The sequence below is a fragment of the Vanessa atalanta genome, chromosome 1 (genome assembly GCF_905147765.1).
Source record: "Vanessa atalanta chromosome 1, ilVanAtal1.2, whole genome shotgun sequence".
Classification (NCBI taxonomy): domain Eukaryota; kingdom Metazoa; phylum Arthropoda; class Insecta; order Lepidoptera; family Nymphalidae; genus Vanessa; species Vanessa atalanta.
The window spans coordinates 14,117,285-14,134,888 of NC_061871.1; the positions used below are offsets into that span (position 1 = coordinate 14,117,285).

Below are 17,604 nucleotides of genomic sequence, written 5' to 3' on the forward strand. Positions count from 1 at the left end.
TGTATCGTTATATTCATGAAATCGTAGCTGAAACTCCTTCGACTTAACCTCCTTCACCAAGGCAACCGCGTTATTTATAAAATGACATTTTTAAAAACTACACAGTCAATAGCAAAAATGCTACATTAATTTAAAAAAAAAAGCAACAATGAAGCTGTTAAAGTTTCATCTCAGATACTACCCTCCGGGTATAGTTCTGGAGTACTTGCAAAAGGGTATTGTTAAAAACAAGGACATCGACCTCCTAGACTTAAACTGCAAGTGAGTTTTTAATTCTCAACTATAAATCTAAATAAATCATTATAATTTAAATTGACTTGTACATATGCTTTAGAATTTCCACTTTGGTAGGTTTACATGGCACATGTAAGAAGGCACTTCATAGGTACGTCCTTGTAATGAATCTTGAGAAAGTAGATTATGTCTAGAAAAACCGGCAAAAGACTTTTAGTTACCGGCTTCAAATCGACCAGAATAAAATTCTTGTAATAAAAAACATGCCATACATGTAGTTAATGTTTCTGGAAACTAGTTGAGTTCAACTTTTCATCTGTAATCTAAAGTCACCAATATATTTAATTAATCTTTTGGTTTTTGATTACAATCTCCAGAAATCTGATATAGCCTTAATAGAAAACTTATCTTTATTTTAAAATAATAACAGAATTAGATTAAAACGATATTTTTCTCAGTTCGGACACGAAAGAAATAGCGAGAAATCTGTACAAACGAGAGCGTCTGATCACGGAGGATGTCTGCGAACAGCTGGAACAGTGCCTAGACACGTTGAAGAAGAGGATAGAACACGAAGGACCGACGGGCAAGCGGTTCTACATCTACAAAACCTTGCAGACTCACGTCCTACCATTGACAAATGTCTGTTTTGACAAAAATGGTACCAGGTATATATAATAATAATAATTTAAATTAATGCTCACTTAAACGCTTCGTTGGTCTATTTCCTACCTCTTAAGGTTAAGGATGAGTAATTAGTATAAAAGAAAATAAAATTTTTTGAGTGTGCTAATAATATGACTTACTTTAATTTATTAAGCTGCCTTGCTTTGGAGAACATTAACATTATAATTTTATCATTAAAACCAGTGACAAACAATAAAGATTTTTTTTTTGTAATTTGCAATCGTCCGAATATGATCTGGTACATATTCTTGCTTCTATGATATTTACCAACATTTATTTCCTGTAAACACTATGGACCAACGATGAGAAAATATCGCGATTCGAAATTGAACCTGCCATCGTTTGCGTCACCGACGCGAATCGAATATGATGCTTATAAGATAGATGACTGATGCACCGCTAAAATATAAATAACTATTATGTATTGCAATGTGAGTTGTTGTTATAAAACCTTCTTTGCTCAACGACATAGGTCATGATGCTCATTTATGCCGTCATGCCGTCTTCGCCTTCCATCTATACTCGCTCTTGTAGCATGGCAGGTGTACCATATACTTCAGGCTATATATACATTATAATAATAAAAGATAATATATTATATGTATTTTATTAACGATACTAAGATAATATTTATTTTACTCGATGAATTAGAAACTCTTTCAATAACTTTTAATATCGATGTTTTTCATCAGCCGGGCTTCCCTTGATAGCCACATTTTTGTTTAATTTAATGCAATATATTTGTCCATTACAGATGTCTTTCGGGAAGCTATGACAGAACTTGTAAGATATGGGACGTGGAGATTGGCAAAGAGATGAGATCTCTGACGGGTCATCAAAATGTGGTGTACTCGGTCAGCTTCAATTTTCCAGCATGGTATATTAAACGAGCCCTATTTTATTTTGTTAAAAATATATTTCGTATACCTCTTTTCATATAAGTATTAATACATTATTAACAGTATTTAAAACGGGATATTTACCATGTTTTTTTTTTTTTGGTGGATCTCAATATTCGTGTCGTGTCGTGGCAGTCTCGTGAACAAGACATTCGTAGATAATGTCAAAATATCGAGCTCCACCAAATAAAAATAAAAAACATGGTAAATATCCCGTTTTAAATACTGTTAGTAATAAAAATAACCATGTTAATTTAAAATCTTATAATAATAAATTTTTAGTAATAATTTAATCCTTAATATTTCACTATTATTTAATAATAATAATAATATCAAAATAATCATGAATTATGTAGATAATTTTTTTTACGAAATCAACCAGCAATAGAGTGCTGACTGGTTCCTTCGACAAGACAGCGAAGATCTGGGACCCAGAGACCGGCGAATGTCTCGCCACCCTTTGGGGTCATAGCGGTGAGGTTGTAGCTGCTCAGTTCAGTCCCAAGGGAGAGTACGTCGCTACTGGTTCCATGGACCATCTTGCTAAGTTGTATGATGCTGAAACTGGTAAGTTTGTATTGCATAAAACGTGAATATTTTAAAATAATCAATTTTACAATATACAACATTGCTTTTATTTTTTATCAGGCACAATTGAAAAGATTTTATATTTACATTAAACTGACAATCACAGTTTTTAAATACATTAGTGAAAATATAAACTTCTCATCTTAAACAATTATTCCTAGCTGCGTCATTTTCGTTAGAGAAGGCTGGAGCCACTTCCAACTGAAGCTGTAGATATCGTAAACGAATACGAGTAAATAAAGTACATCTAGTTAGTTTTTGTCCAAGTGGATTAAATATAGACGATGATGTCGCTTTCTTATTCGGCATATAATCTTTTCACACAATTAATGGACAATATTTTGCCACCAATTATTTTTGGCTTCATAAGAAGCAGTTTATACCCGGTGTTTTATAGTATAGTTTTATATTATCCAGGCGCTGAAGTGAAAACTTACACGGGACATACGGCAGAGGTGATCGCATTGCAGTTTGACCCAAATGAGGGCCAGAGGCTCATAACTGGTTCCTTTGACGGAACAATATCACTGTGGGATACGAGAGTCCAGGAGTATGTCATAGATTTTGTTCTATCTAGCGTAAACTTTTTTTAATATATTTTTCTAGAACTTACAAGCTCGACGACTAACTAACAGAAACACAGTTTCGTTACGTTTGAAATTTTTTTACTGTCCGAAATTGAATATGTATTCAGTTCCACTTTGAAGCGTGAATAAGTCAGTGCATAAGGGACTTTACAATTACATATAAGTATAGTGTAGAAGATACTCAAAAGTAGCTGTTTACTTACTTTGCTTATTAAAATGCGGATATGACAATATATCATCAGATCGCCCAATTTTGCCCGAAGGCCAGGCTGACTCTTACTAAAAGGAATATAAACATTTTCCTTCTTGTCATTCTAAGTCTGTACTATAATATAAAGCTGAAAATTTTGTCTGTTTGTAAAACTCAGGATGCACCAGTCTGATTTAAAAATAGTTTTTACTACATAACACTGAGAAAAGATATTGACTATTTCAAACAGACGCGTCTCTGTGTTACGCGGCCACGAGGGTGAAATCTCGAACGTGCAGTTCAATTGGGACAGTTCGCTGGTCGGCTCGGCGTCCCTGGACGGCAGCGCCCGTCTCTGGGACGCCCGCAGCAGCACCTGTCTCGCTACAGTCGCCTCACACACTGACGAGGTAGGCTTGGTACTTACTTATCAGTAAATTCTAAGCCAAAATAGTGGTGTCAGTTATTACCAAATAGAAATTCAAGAGTTGTAGATAATTGTGTAAAATAAGTTTTATAATATTCTATGTCTTTAACCTGGTTCAATATTCTGTTGCAACACTTGAACCACAGATATTAACACGTGAAGTGAAATAAAAGCTTGTAAAATAATTAGCTTTTACATAAAACATATACTTTAGAGATCTATGGTTATTTCTCTATACTTAGCAAAAACATGACATTTGTTTAATTCCGTTACAATAGAAGGTATCTGTTAAGGTGTTAGACATCTGTTTCGACTGGGCGGGTCAGCGCATGGCGACGTCTTCCAGCGACTGCTCGGCGCGCGTGTACGACGTGCGCTCGGACTTCAAGGAGCTCGCCGTCATGCGCGGCCACAGGGAGGAAGTCTCTAAGGTGCGAATAGTGAGCAGTGCACGTGCTGATATAGAATGTAATACAGGACAGAATTAAAACGTGCGTTAGAGACAATAAAGTGGGCATTGGTAGGCTAGCTAGATATGTCCTATACATGGTTGGTAGAAAGTACACCAATAAATACAAGCGAAAGGAGAGTGTAATTACAGGCACAAGGTACATTTGTTTGACGTTTTTGGCGGCGCATTGAAAGTCTCAAAATAAGGGATTTATAACTTATTACATTCAGTTTAATCCTGCAAAATGATTCAAAAGTGCTCTAAGCCTACTTCAATAAATAATATGTTGGTTTTGTTTTAGATTTAAAATGCCAATTGTTATCCGAGGTAAATTAAGAAAACAACATACCATCTGTTGGCTCATTTGTCTCCTAAAATTAAAAAAAAAATGGTTCAACATTAAACATTAGTTTCACTTCGAGAAACGTATCATAGTAAATATTATAACATTTATCTACCACAAGCAGCATTTTAATGTAACACATGCTGTTGCCTGCGTCTCCATCCACATTAAATTTAATTTTTCCAAACCATTAGTTTGTATGCTTTTGTCTGCTCCGGGTTCTCTGTGTCAAATTTCATTACGATCGGTTCAATGGTTTAATCTTAAGGAAATCTTCATGAAGAAACAGGCAGTCAGGCCAGACTTTCGCATTTAGGTCGGATACATTTAAAATCACTATAAAAATTTACTATTTTAATAACACTATTTTTCATATATATTTACGTCGAATCTTCAAAAGGCTTATGACTGTGTGTCTACTCAATGCATCTGGTGGGCGTTGCGATTTAAAAGTGTGCTTGCAGCCTGTATTGATATTATCAGAGACATGTACCGCAGTTCCGCTTCCATAGTTAGAGCCGTTGTTGGCGATACTGATACAATACAATCACTGTCAGGGTCTACCAGGGCTCAGCTTTTAGCCCGTTCTTAATCAAATGTAGTAGGTACTAGACATTGACTCGGCATGAATCCAGAACCAGCGTCCATAGCTGATGATGTGCGCCGATGACATAGCGCTCGTTGACGAAAGCCAACTGAATCAGGATCGTATGGTGAGCTTATGGAAAGGTACGCTTGAGGACGGGGGTCTCCAACTAAATGTGGCAAAGACCATGTACGTGGTTTGCGAAAGACCGGACTCTAGCACGATCCAAATAGGGCTTCAACCAGCCGTTAAGCTCAGCGAGTCAGTTTCTTTCGCCGGTTCTTCTCAGGTCAGAGTATCTTCTTTTCCGAACCGGTGGTAATGTTTCATTTGACTATCAATAAGTAAGTGAAACCTTCCTGCACGAGTCCGAAAGTATCGATTACGACGTTCAGTCCATATGGCGGGAAGTCATAGGTGTGGTCTGTGATCGTAGAATACCGCACAAGCTCAAGGGGAAACTGTACAAGAGCATCATCCGACCTGATGGTAAGTGGTTACCATAGACTAAGGCGCTGTAAGAACCATAATAACCATCTGAAATATCTATCTGTATCATATCTGTATCGGTAGAATATCTGTATCATATTTTATCCAAGACTTTGATTGAAGAACTGCGATTGTTCCATTTAAATCTTGACAACATTTTGACAAAGATGCATCATGAAATAAAACATAAAACGAGTACAATTACTACCTTTATTATTAAAATAAATGTTGTCGTTTAGGTTTGCTTCAGTCCAGCGGGGGGCTGTTTGTTGACTGCCTCAGCTGATCGGAGCGCTCGGGTCTGGAACACCACCACGGGCAACTGCGTACAGGTGCTTCTATACGAAAACTTTAGGGCACAGGCTTCGAGTTTAGTGCTTATATCACCACTCTTCTTCACTGCAAATTGGTGGATAAGCATTTGTCAGAATTTCGACCGCGAGATGCGGGCTTAGCCGTGGCGAGCCAGTTGATAGAACAAGTAGATTCTAGCACTATTGAGTTTTAATGTATTTAATTTGTGTTTACAATTTATCTTGTGCTCTGCGGAATAAGAAAACATCGTGAGGAACGTGAGTAGTTATAAAAGTATTAAACATAAAATGTTGTCTTACAAAATATACTGAAAGCTATTTCCCGACGAGTTACAATAATGAATTCTCAAAGAAACCCTATATTTAATTAGTATATCCTTTTACTGAGACCTTAATGCGCGTTCACTCGAGGTGATTAAGTCGCTCAACAACTAAATCTTAATCAATTTGATCCGTTTGAACGAGTTTTAATGAAAAAATTAAAAAGCAACAATCGGCTTATATCATTATTAAAGTTTTCAATTACGATGATCTTTGCAATTTAGTTTAATTAATATATTTTAATTTGAGGATTATTTTTTTATTATATAAATGTTGGACAACATCACATACATTACTCTGATCCCAATCAAAGTAGCTAAAGTACTTGTGTTATGGAAAATCAGAAGAAAGGACGGTACCACAAACACTCAGACCCAAGACAACATAGAAAACTAATGAACTTTTTCTACATCGACTCGGCCGGGAATCGAACCCGGGATCTCGGAGTGGCGTACCCATGAAAACCGGTGTACGCACTACTCGACCACGGAGGTCGTCAAATATTTTATTTATTGGCAAAGTAGCACCATCAACTTATGACTAAGCACTTAAAATTAATCACCCATGTGGGTTTGAACATTCAAAGTGATACGTCTTTAAAGGTCTTAACAACATGATTTTTTCAATTAAACTCATTTCTTGTTCTTGTGTTTTCTACGCTAAATCTGTTTACCAGGTGTTATCCGGTCATCAGGGCGAGATATTCTCTTGCGCTTATTCTTACGCAGGAGACGCCATCATCACCGCCTCTAAAGACAACACCTGCAGGATTTGGAGATGACTTGACTGGTGGTTCTAAATGAAGGATACTCAACAGAAACTTTAACTATTATTATTAGAAATTGACAGTGATTAAAACTCTACTGCAAAATGTTGCATTTTTTATAGATTGATGATGTTGGATAACAATACCAATAATAATATTAATATATGAATAAGTTTTCGCAAAATGTTACTGGTTTCATTCCGATTTTCCAAACAACAAAAAATATAGTTAATTCAAGAAAACTCGTTCATGTTTTATTCCACCCTCGGCATTTCAGTTTTAGAGTAGGTACGTACACACCAGTCATTCCACCGCCAAGAAGCAATACTTCGTAGTTGTTGCTTCAGCTTAAAATAGAGTTAGTGAAGTTAGTTACGAAGGACAATAAAGTCAAGTTGATTTCGTTATCAGCGCATTGACGGAATAAAAAGGTGCCTAAATATCCTTATATCGTGTCTTAGTCTACAGACAACGATGATCACTTAACCTCCACAAGGCCAATCTTTGGCAAAACGTCTCAGAAAGTTTTTCATAATAATGAACCGCTTAAACCTTTTTGCTTAAATCCATCATAAATAAATTTCAGATCGGGCGAATAATATACACCTGGATCCATCTTAAGCTTCGATATTAAGTAAATGAAAGTTTAAATTTATTTTGACTAAAAAATACGTTGCGGTCATTCACCTCGAGAGATTTAGCCAAAGTGTACCAAAACGTAGGTACCTAATGTAAACCATGTTACATTAACATACGTATATGTGGGCTCACTATTATTATACATAAATATAACACATCAATCAGTCAGAAACTTAAAGATATAACGTATAATATAAAATAAATAACATTATATTTTCTAAGAACAGAATATTCAAAAGAAAAGTAATATGATTCGAACAAAATATCGTTAATATTATAGGACTAAAACCTTAATCGAGAGTCGTTAGAGACAGAGGTCAAATGAAGATAACCGAAGTACAATCGACGACGGACTACTTTAATTTTATAATAATATTTAAATATTGTTAAAAACATCGACACACGAATAAGACACAAATAAGTTGGTACAGATATTTTTTATCATCATTATTATTATTACATAGTATTAAACAAAGTCGCTTTAAAATAGACCTTTAAAATTACTGATCTTTTTTTAATAGATAGATTGATTCAAGAGGGATGTTTATATGTATAATAAGTACATGCAATTTGGTAGAGAAACACTGATAATTTTAGAGGTTTCTAAAGTGATATCGTAAATAAACAAATTTTTGTGCTTACATTGCAAACGCTGCCTGAACCCTACGAGATAGATCAAAATAATGTACTAGAGTATCGTACACCTTAAAAGTCCGTGATGGTATATGTGTATCTCTTAGGAATAACCCACAATAACCATTTTTTATCCTTTACTTTTTACGAGAAATAATGGCTTATTTTCGAAGCAATTTTATTTGTACTGTCTAATGACTGAAAAAATGTAAACGTTTTAATACATTCTGTAGTATATTTAGGACCAGCATTGCACCCGTGCGAAGCCGGGGTGGGTCGCTAGTTCATAATAAAATGGACTTGCACAAAGATCAATATAAATTATCAGTAATTGTATTAAAAAGATAGATATAGACGACACAGACGAACTTACATTATTTTTTCATCTCTAAATATTTTCGTTTTCATGTAATTTTCGCCTGTATTCGTTTGATTTGTCATATAAATAAAGAATAAATATAGATATAAATTTATATACTTATTTACATATTACAGCATGTTAGTAACCTTAACTATTAATACAAGATTGTATCTTTGTAATAAAGGTATGACTTATCTGTAATTGCAATATATAGCCTCAAGTATAAATTAGTACTATAATTGCGTACTTTAGCGTCAGCTTAGTGCATATGTTACGTCCCTTTGGTTACTGTGTGTACATAATTGCTGACATATATGTTATTAAATTTATGATAATTAGCAACTAGTTGATGTCACAGATAACCAAGGTCCATGAAGAGTCTGTAATAAGTCCAACTACTAGTTTCTAACGCTGTGAAGCATTTAAAGTTTACCCTGATTTCCGACACCCCCTTTCGGAAAACATGTAGGTTTTTTTTATTAATGCAAAGGATTAAAGTTATGTTTTTTTATATAATGGAATGATACATTAATGGTGTAACACAGACAGCCCAACAAACTACAATGAAATACTAAAAAATATAATAATATAATGAAAAATTAAATGTTTGTTTTACTACCTATTATAAACTCGAGTAAAACCAGTTCGAATTACTTACAAATGAATTTATATAAAATCCGCAAACGATAGTATCTATTAATATAATTTAAACGACTAGCGGAAGGCTAACAATGGAGTAAGCACATTACAACCACAGTCAGCTGTGATTATAACTAACACTAGACAATTCTTTTGTATTTTACCATTCGTATAAACTATAAATTACGAAGTATTCTTGCATCGGCGATTCGTTTTTGTTTTAAAAAAATCATTCTTTCTACATTTCGTAGGCTTACAGTAAAAAGCCGATTAGAATATATACACATGAACGTCTGTGTATTTATATTGCATTGTATCTATCTTGCTCGTATCATGAAAAACTTGTAGGTTGCCTGAAATAGATCACTGTTTAGTGTTAATAGAAATAAAGCCGATTTGTACCATAACATATAGTGATTTTATTCGATTAGTGTAACACACACTTTCTGTGTGTCAATAACATAATGATCGAAAAATAATAATTATTCGCATGTTTCGAACACTTTTTGTTTGTACTCATATATATTTTAGTTAACAAGAAAAGGAGAAATACGTGCACTGTTTTATCTTTGCTTATTTATATGTACTAAGATTATTATTACGAAATAAAAGTCAATTAAAAACATAGAAAAACATAAATTTTACATCGATTCCTTGTAATGTTTGACGTCGTAAAGACCATATCTCTCATCTTATTGTGGAAATACATGACAAATTTTTGGCTTCGGTAAATAACCATAACGATATAAATCAATAACGGTTTGTTTACATGAAACGCTTATCAACATAAAACGTTATTTAAAAAATTAAACGTAAATAACGAAATATTAAATTAATAAGTTTTGTCGTTTTGTTATTATTAAGATGGTTATTATTAAGAACATCATTGTTCGCGAATCCCCAATGTTGCATTACAGATGATTTATTATTAATTTAGAAACATATAACATATATTAATGTTACAAGTACACGAGTATATTTTATCGAATATTACGAAATATATTATATACCTACAATCTACATACAACATTTAGGTTTTAGTCGTTATACATAGTGATAATAGGACCTTTAAATAATAAATTTTATGACAATTTTGATTTTATTGTATTTTAAGACTTAAATAATATAAATAACTCTTATCTAAATAAATAATTATAAAATTGTAATTTTTTTTTAGTATATTGAAAAATACTATTAAAGTTAATAATTAGAAAATATATAAATATCAAAGTACATACAAATTTTATAATAATAACTCTTGAAAAACGATCCACAATAACAACCCGCAAAGCCACATATTCTATTTATTATTATTTCTTAACGGCCTTATATATAAAATTAGTTGAAGGGGTGTACAGTTAATAAAAGCTGTTTTTTTTTTAAATGTCAAATCATCAATGACAGAAAGAAATGGATTAGTGTTCAACTAAATACCCGCTAAACAATGTTTATAAGGCTGCTAAAAATACGATGAGTTGCTTTATAACAAATCCTTGTTTCTTATTACATGACACTTGAGTTGATCACAGTACACGTGACGTCACAATCACCCCGCTACCGCTTATTAGTTATTATTGTATCAAACTCTGTGCGGACAGCACGACGCATAATGTCAGCAAAGTTAATATTTATATTTCTAGTGTCAGTTTTAGGATTAGCAAGTTGTGAATATAAATATCAGACGAAATGGTTCACAGTTCCATTAGATCACTTCGGTTTTCAAAGAAACGAAACTTTTAAAATTAGATATTTAGAAAACAGTGAATACTGGGACGATGGACACGGCCCGATATTTTTCTACACTGGAAACGAGGTAGACATATAATTACAATTACATATACTAAAATAGTATTTATATAACGAACATTCGAAGAGCTTATATTTATAGTTTTATATCCTGTCATTTCCATTCATATATTAATTATCTATGGTTGATTATTTTAGTTTATGAAAAAAGTTTGCTTATAAATAGTTTTTACTGATAAGAATGATAAAACAGGATTCAATTTATAGGGCAAAATACATACACAGTAACATTGTTACAAATAATAAAAACAAACAAATTATAACAATACATTACATTGTTATGTTAAAATTTTTATTTAGTTATTTACTTATGCAATTGAGACGGTTAGACTTTGTTACTTATTCAATTGATATCGTGTCTGTGTTTATTACCGATCTTATAATCATTTCAAGAAGTAAATTTTGTATAAAGTGATTTCAATTTTTAATACTTAATATGAAATTATCCAACAAGAAATTAACATCGGTTTAGTGTTTCAATGGGATTTGTAGGTACTTTATCGAAAATTTCACAGCCATATTAATTTATTTTATAAGATTGTTATCTATTTGCCCTGTATAATGTCTTAAATATATCGAAGAATAACTCATACAACGTCTGTCCGTACAGAGTTATTCAATTCCGATCATTGTTGATTTCCTTTGTAAGAATAATTTAATCGATTAAAAGTTACTCATTTGCAATTAAAATAGTCGTATCTCCAAAGTCGTTGCTCGCTCAATGCACACATAAATCGATGTGATTACTGATCGTTTATTGCAACTTTAGTTATCACATTTATTTAATTCTAACGCTTTAATAACTTAACTGCGTAAAAAGTAACGTAAATCATTTTTTTATATATATATATATTTATTTAAAAATATTACTACTGACGTCGTTTTAAGTTCGACCATAATTAATTATAGAACTCTCACACTTGAAAATCGAGCAGATGGTCATCGTTCTGGTAGGTCTTTGGTGGTCTAACGGCCACAATGCCCAGGTCGGTGCGCTAACAACCGTGAGACCGGGGTTGTCATATGGCTTGTATCTGATTACACTGGCTCCCTTTATCATTCACAACGAAAGTTATAGTATTATTAAGAAAATCAAATGCATCTCGTAGATTTATATTCAGTTTTCAAAATATAATGTTACACGGTTCTTGGGAAGTTGGTAAGAACTACGGACTAGGCTTGTGAGGATTGGTCTGTGGTTTGAATATAATACCGATAATAACCGTTATAACGATGTACTTTCGATTATTCTTGACCATGGATGGACATGGATCGAAGAGGCAAATTAAATTAATTAATATTTTATAAATATACTAGTAATAAAAAGATTCCAAATAAAAATACTCGATGTACTGATTTTAACAATAAATATTCCAACAATAATGTTTTTCCGCCAGGGTCAGATCGAAGCCTTCGCTCAACACACAGGTTTCATGTGGGAAATTGCGTCTGATTACAAAGCGAAGTTAGTCTTCGCAGAACATAGGTAACTTTTTCATATTAAATTTTGTATTTATGTTTGCGTTCTTGTATATAGGTATAAACTCTTACCTAAACTTTTAGAAAAATTAAGAACTATCGAAATTTTGTACGTTTCATTGTTGAATAAACGTTCACAATTTCGCGAGATTATATTATAATTGTATTTACACTATATAAATAAGAATGTTATGTCTTAAGTGACTTGTAAGTGCGCACTATGCACGATTTTGTCCTATATAAGAATAAATCAAATAAGTAATCATAATAAGTTAGTAATAAGGACTTTACGTATGTATATTACAACTACCTACGTTAATAAATAAATATCAATTACTATAATAACTAATCCTCATACATTTTACATTAGGTACTATGGTCAATCATTGCCCTTTGGCAACAAGTCCTTAGAAAACGAAAACATTGGCTATTTGACGGCTGCGCAGGCATTGGCCGACTACGCTGACCTTATCAACTACTTGCAGGGTGACAAGGTAGAACCGCGATACCCTGTCATTGTTTTTGGAGGTACGCTAAAATAATCCTATAATCTTCTCTTCTTCTCTTTCTGCTTATATTACTTACATGTACAATTATGTCTTAGGTATCTACCGTTATGAAAGTACTTCTTGTCACGGATATATTTGTTATAAAAGGAAAGGAATAAAACTTCAATTATTCGAAAAATCGTTAAATAAAAAAATTTAATTACGTCCCAAAAAAATGATGGCTGAATTCGACCACGCTATATAAATTACCTTTTTAACAAATGTCTAAAATTCGAAATCCTACTGTAATACTATAAAAATGAAATAAAGTAATAAAAGCTTCTAAGACATAGTTAATTGGTCAAATTTACTGCAAAAACATTTTATATACCAACATCGATCAAATTCAGCAACGGTGGCATTCTTTAAACCTTGATGTTATTACAATCGCGTTGTATCATATTTAAAAGTTTTTTGTAATAAGGATTATTTGCCAATGGAGAAATTTCATTCTTTGAAAACAACGTTGACAACGTCTTGAAATAAAACTATTCTATAACTTTATATCTACTATATTGATTAGTTAAAAACAAACAATTTACCAATTATAATTTTTCTTTATAAATTTCTTGTCTTTTGATAAGCGTATATTTGAGGTAATCAATTGGAAATCAGCAACTTTAGCGGTGATTTCCAATTTCGACGTAGCATGTGTTTTTTTTTTAATTTAAATTCTCAATCCAAACTTAATTAAATCAACGCGAACAAAAGCCTCATTTGTAAAGCAGCTTAAATGTCTCGAGGCCCTGAGGTTTCGGATTCCTAATCAATCTTTTGTTTCAAGAAGTCTTATGTCTGGAAAAGCATACAAACCTATTGGCTCGGCGCTTGATCTCTCCAAAATATTCCGCTTTTAAAGCTTCTTTATCTTCACCATTGACTTGTTGTTCCATTGTTTTTAAAATCATTATTTTCCAGGTTCATATGGAGGAATGTTAGCAGCTTACTTCCGTATAAAGTACCCGCATTTGGTGAATGGAGCCATCGCTGCCTCCGCTCCCATTCATATGTATCCCGGCATGGTGCCTTGCGAAGTATTCGACAGAATTGTGACTTCAAGCTTTAAGATTGCTAATCAGAATTGTGTTACCAATATCAAAAATTCTTGGAGTACTTTGAGGTAATAATATGATAATTGTTTAACAATCTGAAAGGTTTTCCCTAACGTAGTATTTGCGTTAGTAATAAGGTTCATGGTCAGTGATCTTGATTTTTTACAAAAATCTTAATTATTTAAAAAGTACATTAAAAAAGTTTTTTATTTTAGGAATTTCGTAAAATTACAAAACAACAGCGAATGGTTACGTAATGAATGGCATCTCTGTAACCCTATCAAGAACTCTTCAGATGTTCAGGCACTTGTAGATTATCTTCAGTCAATGTACGAGACCTTGGCGATGGTCAATTATCCTTTCGAATCTGACTTCCTATTGCCACTACCAGCGCAGCCCGTTAGAGTCATGTGCCAGTATTTGAACGAAACATTAAAAGAAAAAAAACTACTTGAGGTAAATACAAAGCTTAAAGTTTAAAATAGAATTTATATTGTTAGAAATTGTCTTGCCTTAGCAAATTTTATCTAACCAATATAATGAATGACAGAAACGTAATTACTGAAATTGGCCTTAAGATTTTTGCGACATACTTTTTAAAATGTTTTAAAACTTTTCGTTCAGATTCAACTCTTCAAATTTAGCTTCATTCCCAGAGTAATAATAATTACTTTATTTAATTCACAGTACTATACCAATTATTTTACGATCTGATACATATAATATAAGTAAATAATTTTGATTACAATTGTATCTCAGACTAACGTAACAATACTAATAGCAATAAGATAAATAGTAAACAATATAAATAAATATACGTTTGTTGGACTATTGACGGTCATAGAATTATTTTTATTATTATCAAAATGAATTTAGACCGGATCCTGATATGAGCTTGCAACTGTCACAAGCTATAATGCGATTGGTATAAAATATCTATTACCTACTTTTATTTTTCTAACATTTTATTGTATTGTTAAACATGTCTTCAAACTGTGGCGCCCCGAAACCCATAAATGTTAAACTCATGTGTCTTTTATATAGAGAATCTTCCTCCATTCCATTAATTAATGATTGAAACATCAACAATTTAAATTTGCAGACTGTCTCTAAATGAGTGAGTGAATGAGATCTGTAGAGATCTATTTCTAAGGTTAATATCTCAAGTTGCGCCAAAACTATGTTTTATTTGGTACCAATTCTGCTCCCGTCTTAAATTGTTGTCCCATCGAAGAAAGTGATGGAGAGCCTGCTTGTGCTCTCCTGTGCAAATGGCTAGTCTTTGTTGAAAAATATCATATAAAGGAACATCACTATCAACCGTTATTAGTGTATATCTCGACGAAACTTATATGTATTAATGTTGACTGTTATATATATTTTTTATACAATGAAATAAGAAATTGTTTTTAAATTTTTTATTCGTCCTAGATAAATTCTTTTGATAAGTTTTCTGTGCTTCGGCGTATATTTTATTTTATTGTGAATCGGTTGTTTGGTGTGCCTGCTTCTCATTTCTAGACAGCACCACAATTAAAATTTCAAGATTACAATTTTCTTGTTTTCCAATTCAAGTCCAGTCAGTTTCAGTCAATTGTCTTCTCGTTCTTGTGATTTTATCAATTAACTTTCATGTGATTCGGGATACCTTAGCTGGTATTCTGTCCTCCCTGAGAGCTAGGTTTGTGGTTGTAATTGCCAATATAATTTTCTATAAGATTTTTTACTATTTTAAATACATTAATTAAAGATAAGCTTTTGTTTTACTTTTTTTTAGGGTATTGGAAAAGTTTTAAAAACGTTCGCAAATTACACGGGCAAGGCGAGTTGTGTGGATTATAGGGACGGAGACAATTACGGCAATCTTCAAGCAAGCGGTTGGGATTATCAGGTATCGAACTAGAATACTTTAAGATTAGGTAAAGTTAGTTATTTTTATTCCCAAATGTATAATAATAATCTTTGTTCAAAATAAAGAGATAGAGAGAACGGAGTAATCATGGGTGAAATACTGTACTCCTTACCTAGATTACTAAATAATCTGTATTGAGGAATAGCAGTTTCGTTCCCCTTTTTGTCGAAATAACTATGTTTTTCCTTTATAATATTATTGTTTAATATAATAAGATATTAGTATTCAAATTATGATTATTATTCAATGTTTTGGATTAAATTACTTAATTTATTGAGAATTTTTTTATATGTTTTGCGAAAACAACGGTGTTATCATGTTTATAACTTATGAGTTAGTTATATATTGAAATAATTTTAAATATATAGATTCTTTAGTTCACTAATCTAACTAATCACCTAGAACTTGTATGAAATTAACTAGATATTTAAATTAAGGTGGTGGTAGATTAAAATAGTATTTTAATCACCTTTTGCAAAAGTCTTTAAGAAAATAAAGTATCAATAAATAATAAGATGAACATTCGCAGGCCTGCACAGAAATGGTGATGCCAATGTGTACAACTGGTACGTACGATATGTTCGAACCTAAGCCCTGGGACTTCACAAAATACGCCGACGATTGTTACAAGAAGTACAACGTGTATCCACGGCCGCAGGGTGCTCGGGTGGAATACGGTGGAGCGAAACTTCAAGCTGCTTCGAATATTGTCTTCAGTAACGGATTGTTAGATCCTTGGGCTGGAGGTATTAACAGTTCATCATAATTGATATTCCTTGAAACCCATTTTTGTGATTGTCGTAGTCTGTAAAAAATTGACAGAAATTATATTTAAATTATTTAATTTTAGCTATACCTACACTTTAAAATGTTTCTTTTAGGCGGAATTCTCAATAGCATCAGCAGTTCAGTGACTGCTGTCGTTATAATAGACGCTGCCCATCACCTCGACCTGATGCCTTCTAGTCCTTATGACCCTGCGTCTGTAAAGATGGCAAGAAACATCCATAGACAAAATATAGACAAGTGGATAAGACAATTCCGCGAAGAACAGTCTGCAAAACAGTGATATATGTTAAGATATCAATAAAGATTTATACATTTATTTGATTTTTACTTCTTGGTATAAAAATAAGATACATATAGATCAAAAAATCTTAAGAATTATTAAATTATCAATATTTATAATTCTACGAAATAAAATTAAATACTTATAGGTATTCATTTTCAAATTTCCTGCTATATTATTAAGTCATATAAAATACTGTCAATATTAGACAAAAGAACCCGACCAACGATTCTTCAAGTTATTTAAATAAAAGAGAAGTAAATTTATTAATTATTTAAAAATATATATACTATCAGAAGTGAAGCAGGCTAGATAGCAGAACCCCTTTGAAAGTTTCGTAGCTATACGTATTAAAGAGATTAAGAAATGCGGCACAGGCACACTATAACTTGGTTATTGAAATTATAAAAAGATTTATATAAAATTATAATATAACAATAAAATTTAAGTTCAAAACGATGCCGTTTGCAGTATTAACCCCTCACACGCTTGGTTTTCATATTATATAACCAAGATGCGCTATATCCCTGGAAAATGCAAATCCATTATTATCGGAAATAAGTACTACCTAACGATTTTCTTAT

At 32.5% G+C, this 17,604-nt stretch overlaps 2 protein-coding genes across 3 annotated transcripts; both read left to right on the top strand.

Moving 5' to 3' along the window:
* The first annotated feature begins 98 nt into the window (after window positions 1-98).
* On the top strand, window positions 99-7,018 carry LOC125065417 (dynein assembly factor with WDR repeat domains 1). 2 transcript variants are annotated; one of them, XM_047673000.1, is made up of 9 exons: window positions 99-261; window positions 693-902; window positions 1,676-1,798; window positions 2,203-2,387; window positions 2,826-2,958; window positions 3,436-3,595; window positions 3,906-4,052; window positions 5,721-5,813; window positions 6,793-7,018. In XM_047673000.1, exons 1-9 carry the CDS (start codon window positions 149-151, stop codon window positions 6,895-6,897), a joined length of 1,269 nt encoding a protein of 422 aa, XP_047528956.1. In that variant the 5' UTR covers window positions 99-148; the 3' UTR covers window positions 6,898-7,018. The 2 variants fall into 2 exon arrangements, with proteins under 2 accessions (XP_047528956.1, XP_047528963.1); XM_047673007.1 differs by having other exon boundaries at window positions 3,906-4,043.
* A 3,699-nt stretch (window positions 7,019-10,717) lies between these two features.
* Window positions 10,718-17,056, top strand: LOC125066869 (lysosomal Pro-X carboxypeptidase). Its single transcript, XM_047675175.1, has 8 exons — window positions 10,718-10,967; window positions 12,358-12,446; window positions 12,810-12,967; window positions 13,906-14,107; window positions 14,255-14,495; window positions 15,817-15,930; window positions 16,481-16,697; window positions 16,833-17,056. Exons 1-8 carry the CDS (start codon window positions 10,764-10,766, stop codon window positions 17,018-17,020), a joined length of 1,413 nt encoding a protein of 470 aa, XP_047531131.1. The 5' UTR covers window positions 10,718-10,763; the 3' UTR covers window positions 17,021-17,056.
* The last annotated feature ends 548 nt before the right edge of the window (window positions 17,057-17,604 follow it).

Excerpts from the sequence above, each read along its gene's own strand:
- LOC125066869 (XM_047675175.1), top strand. The coding sequence starts at position 10,764 with ATGTCAGCAAAGTTAATATTTATATTTCTAGTGTCAGTTTTAGGATTA. Across the intron at positions 12,968-13,905 it reads CCCTGTCATTGTTTTTGGAG|GTTCATATGGAGGAATGTTA; the intron begins GTACGCTAAAAT and ends ATTATTTTCCAG. Across the intron at positions 14,108-14,254 it reads AATTCTTGGAGTACTTTGAG|GAATTTCGTAAAATTACAAA; the intron begins GTAATAATATGA and ends TTTTTATTTTAG.
- LOC125065417 (XM_047673000.1), top strand. The coding sequence starts at position 149 with ATGAAGCTGTTAAAGTTTCATCTCAGATACTACCCTCCGGGTATAGTT. Across the intron at positions 1,799-2,202 it reads AGCTTCAATTTTCCAGCATG|CAATAGAGTGCTGACTGGTT; the intron begins GTATATTAAACG and ends GAAATCAACCAG. Across the intron at positions 3,596-3,905 it reads TCGCCTCACACACTGACGAG|GTGTTAGACATCTGTTTCGA; the intron begins GTAGGCTTGGTA and ends GTATCTGTTAAG.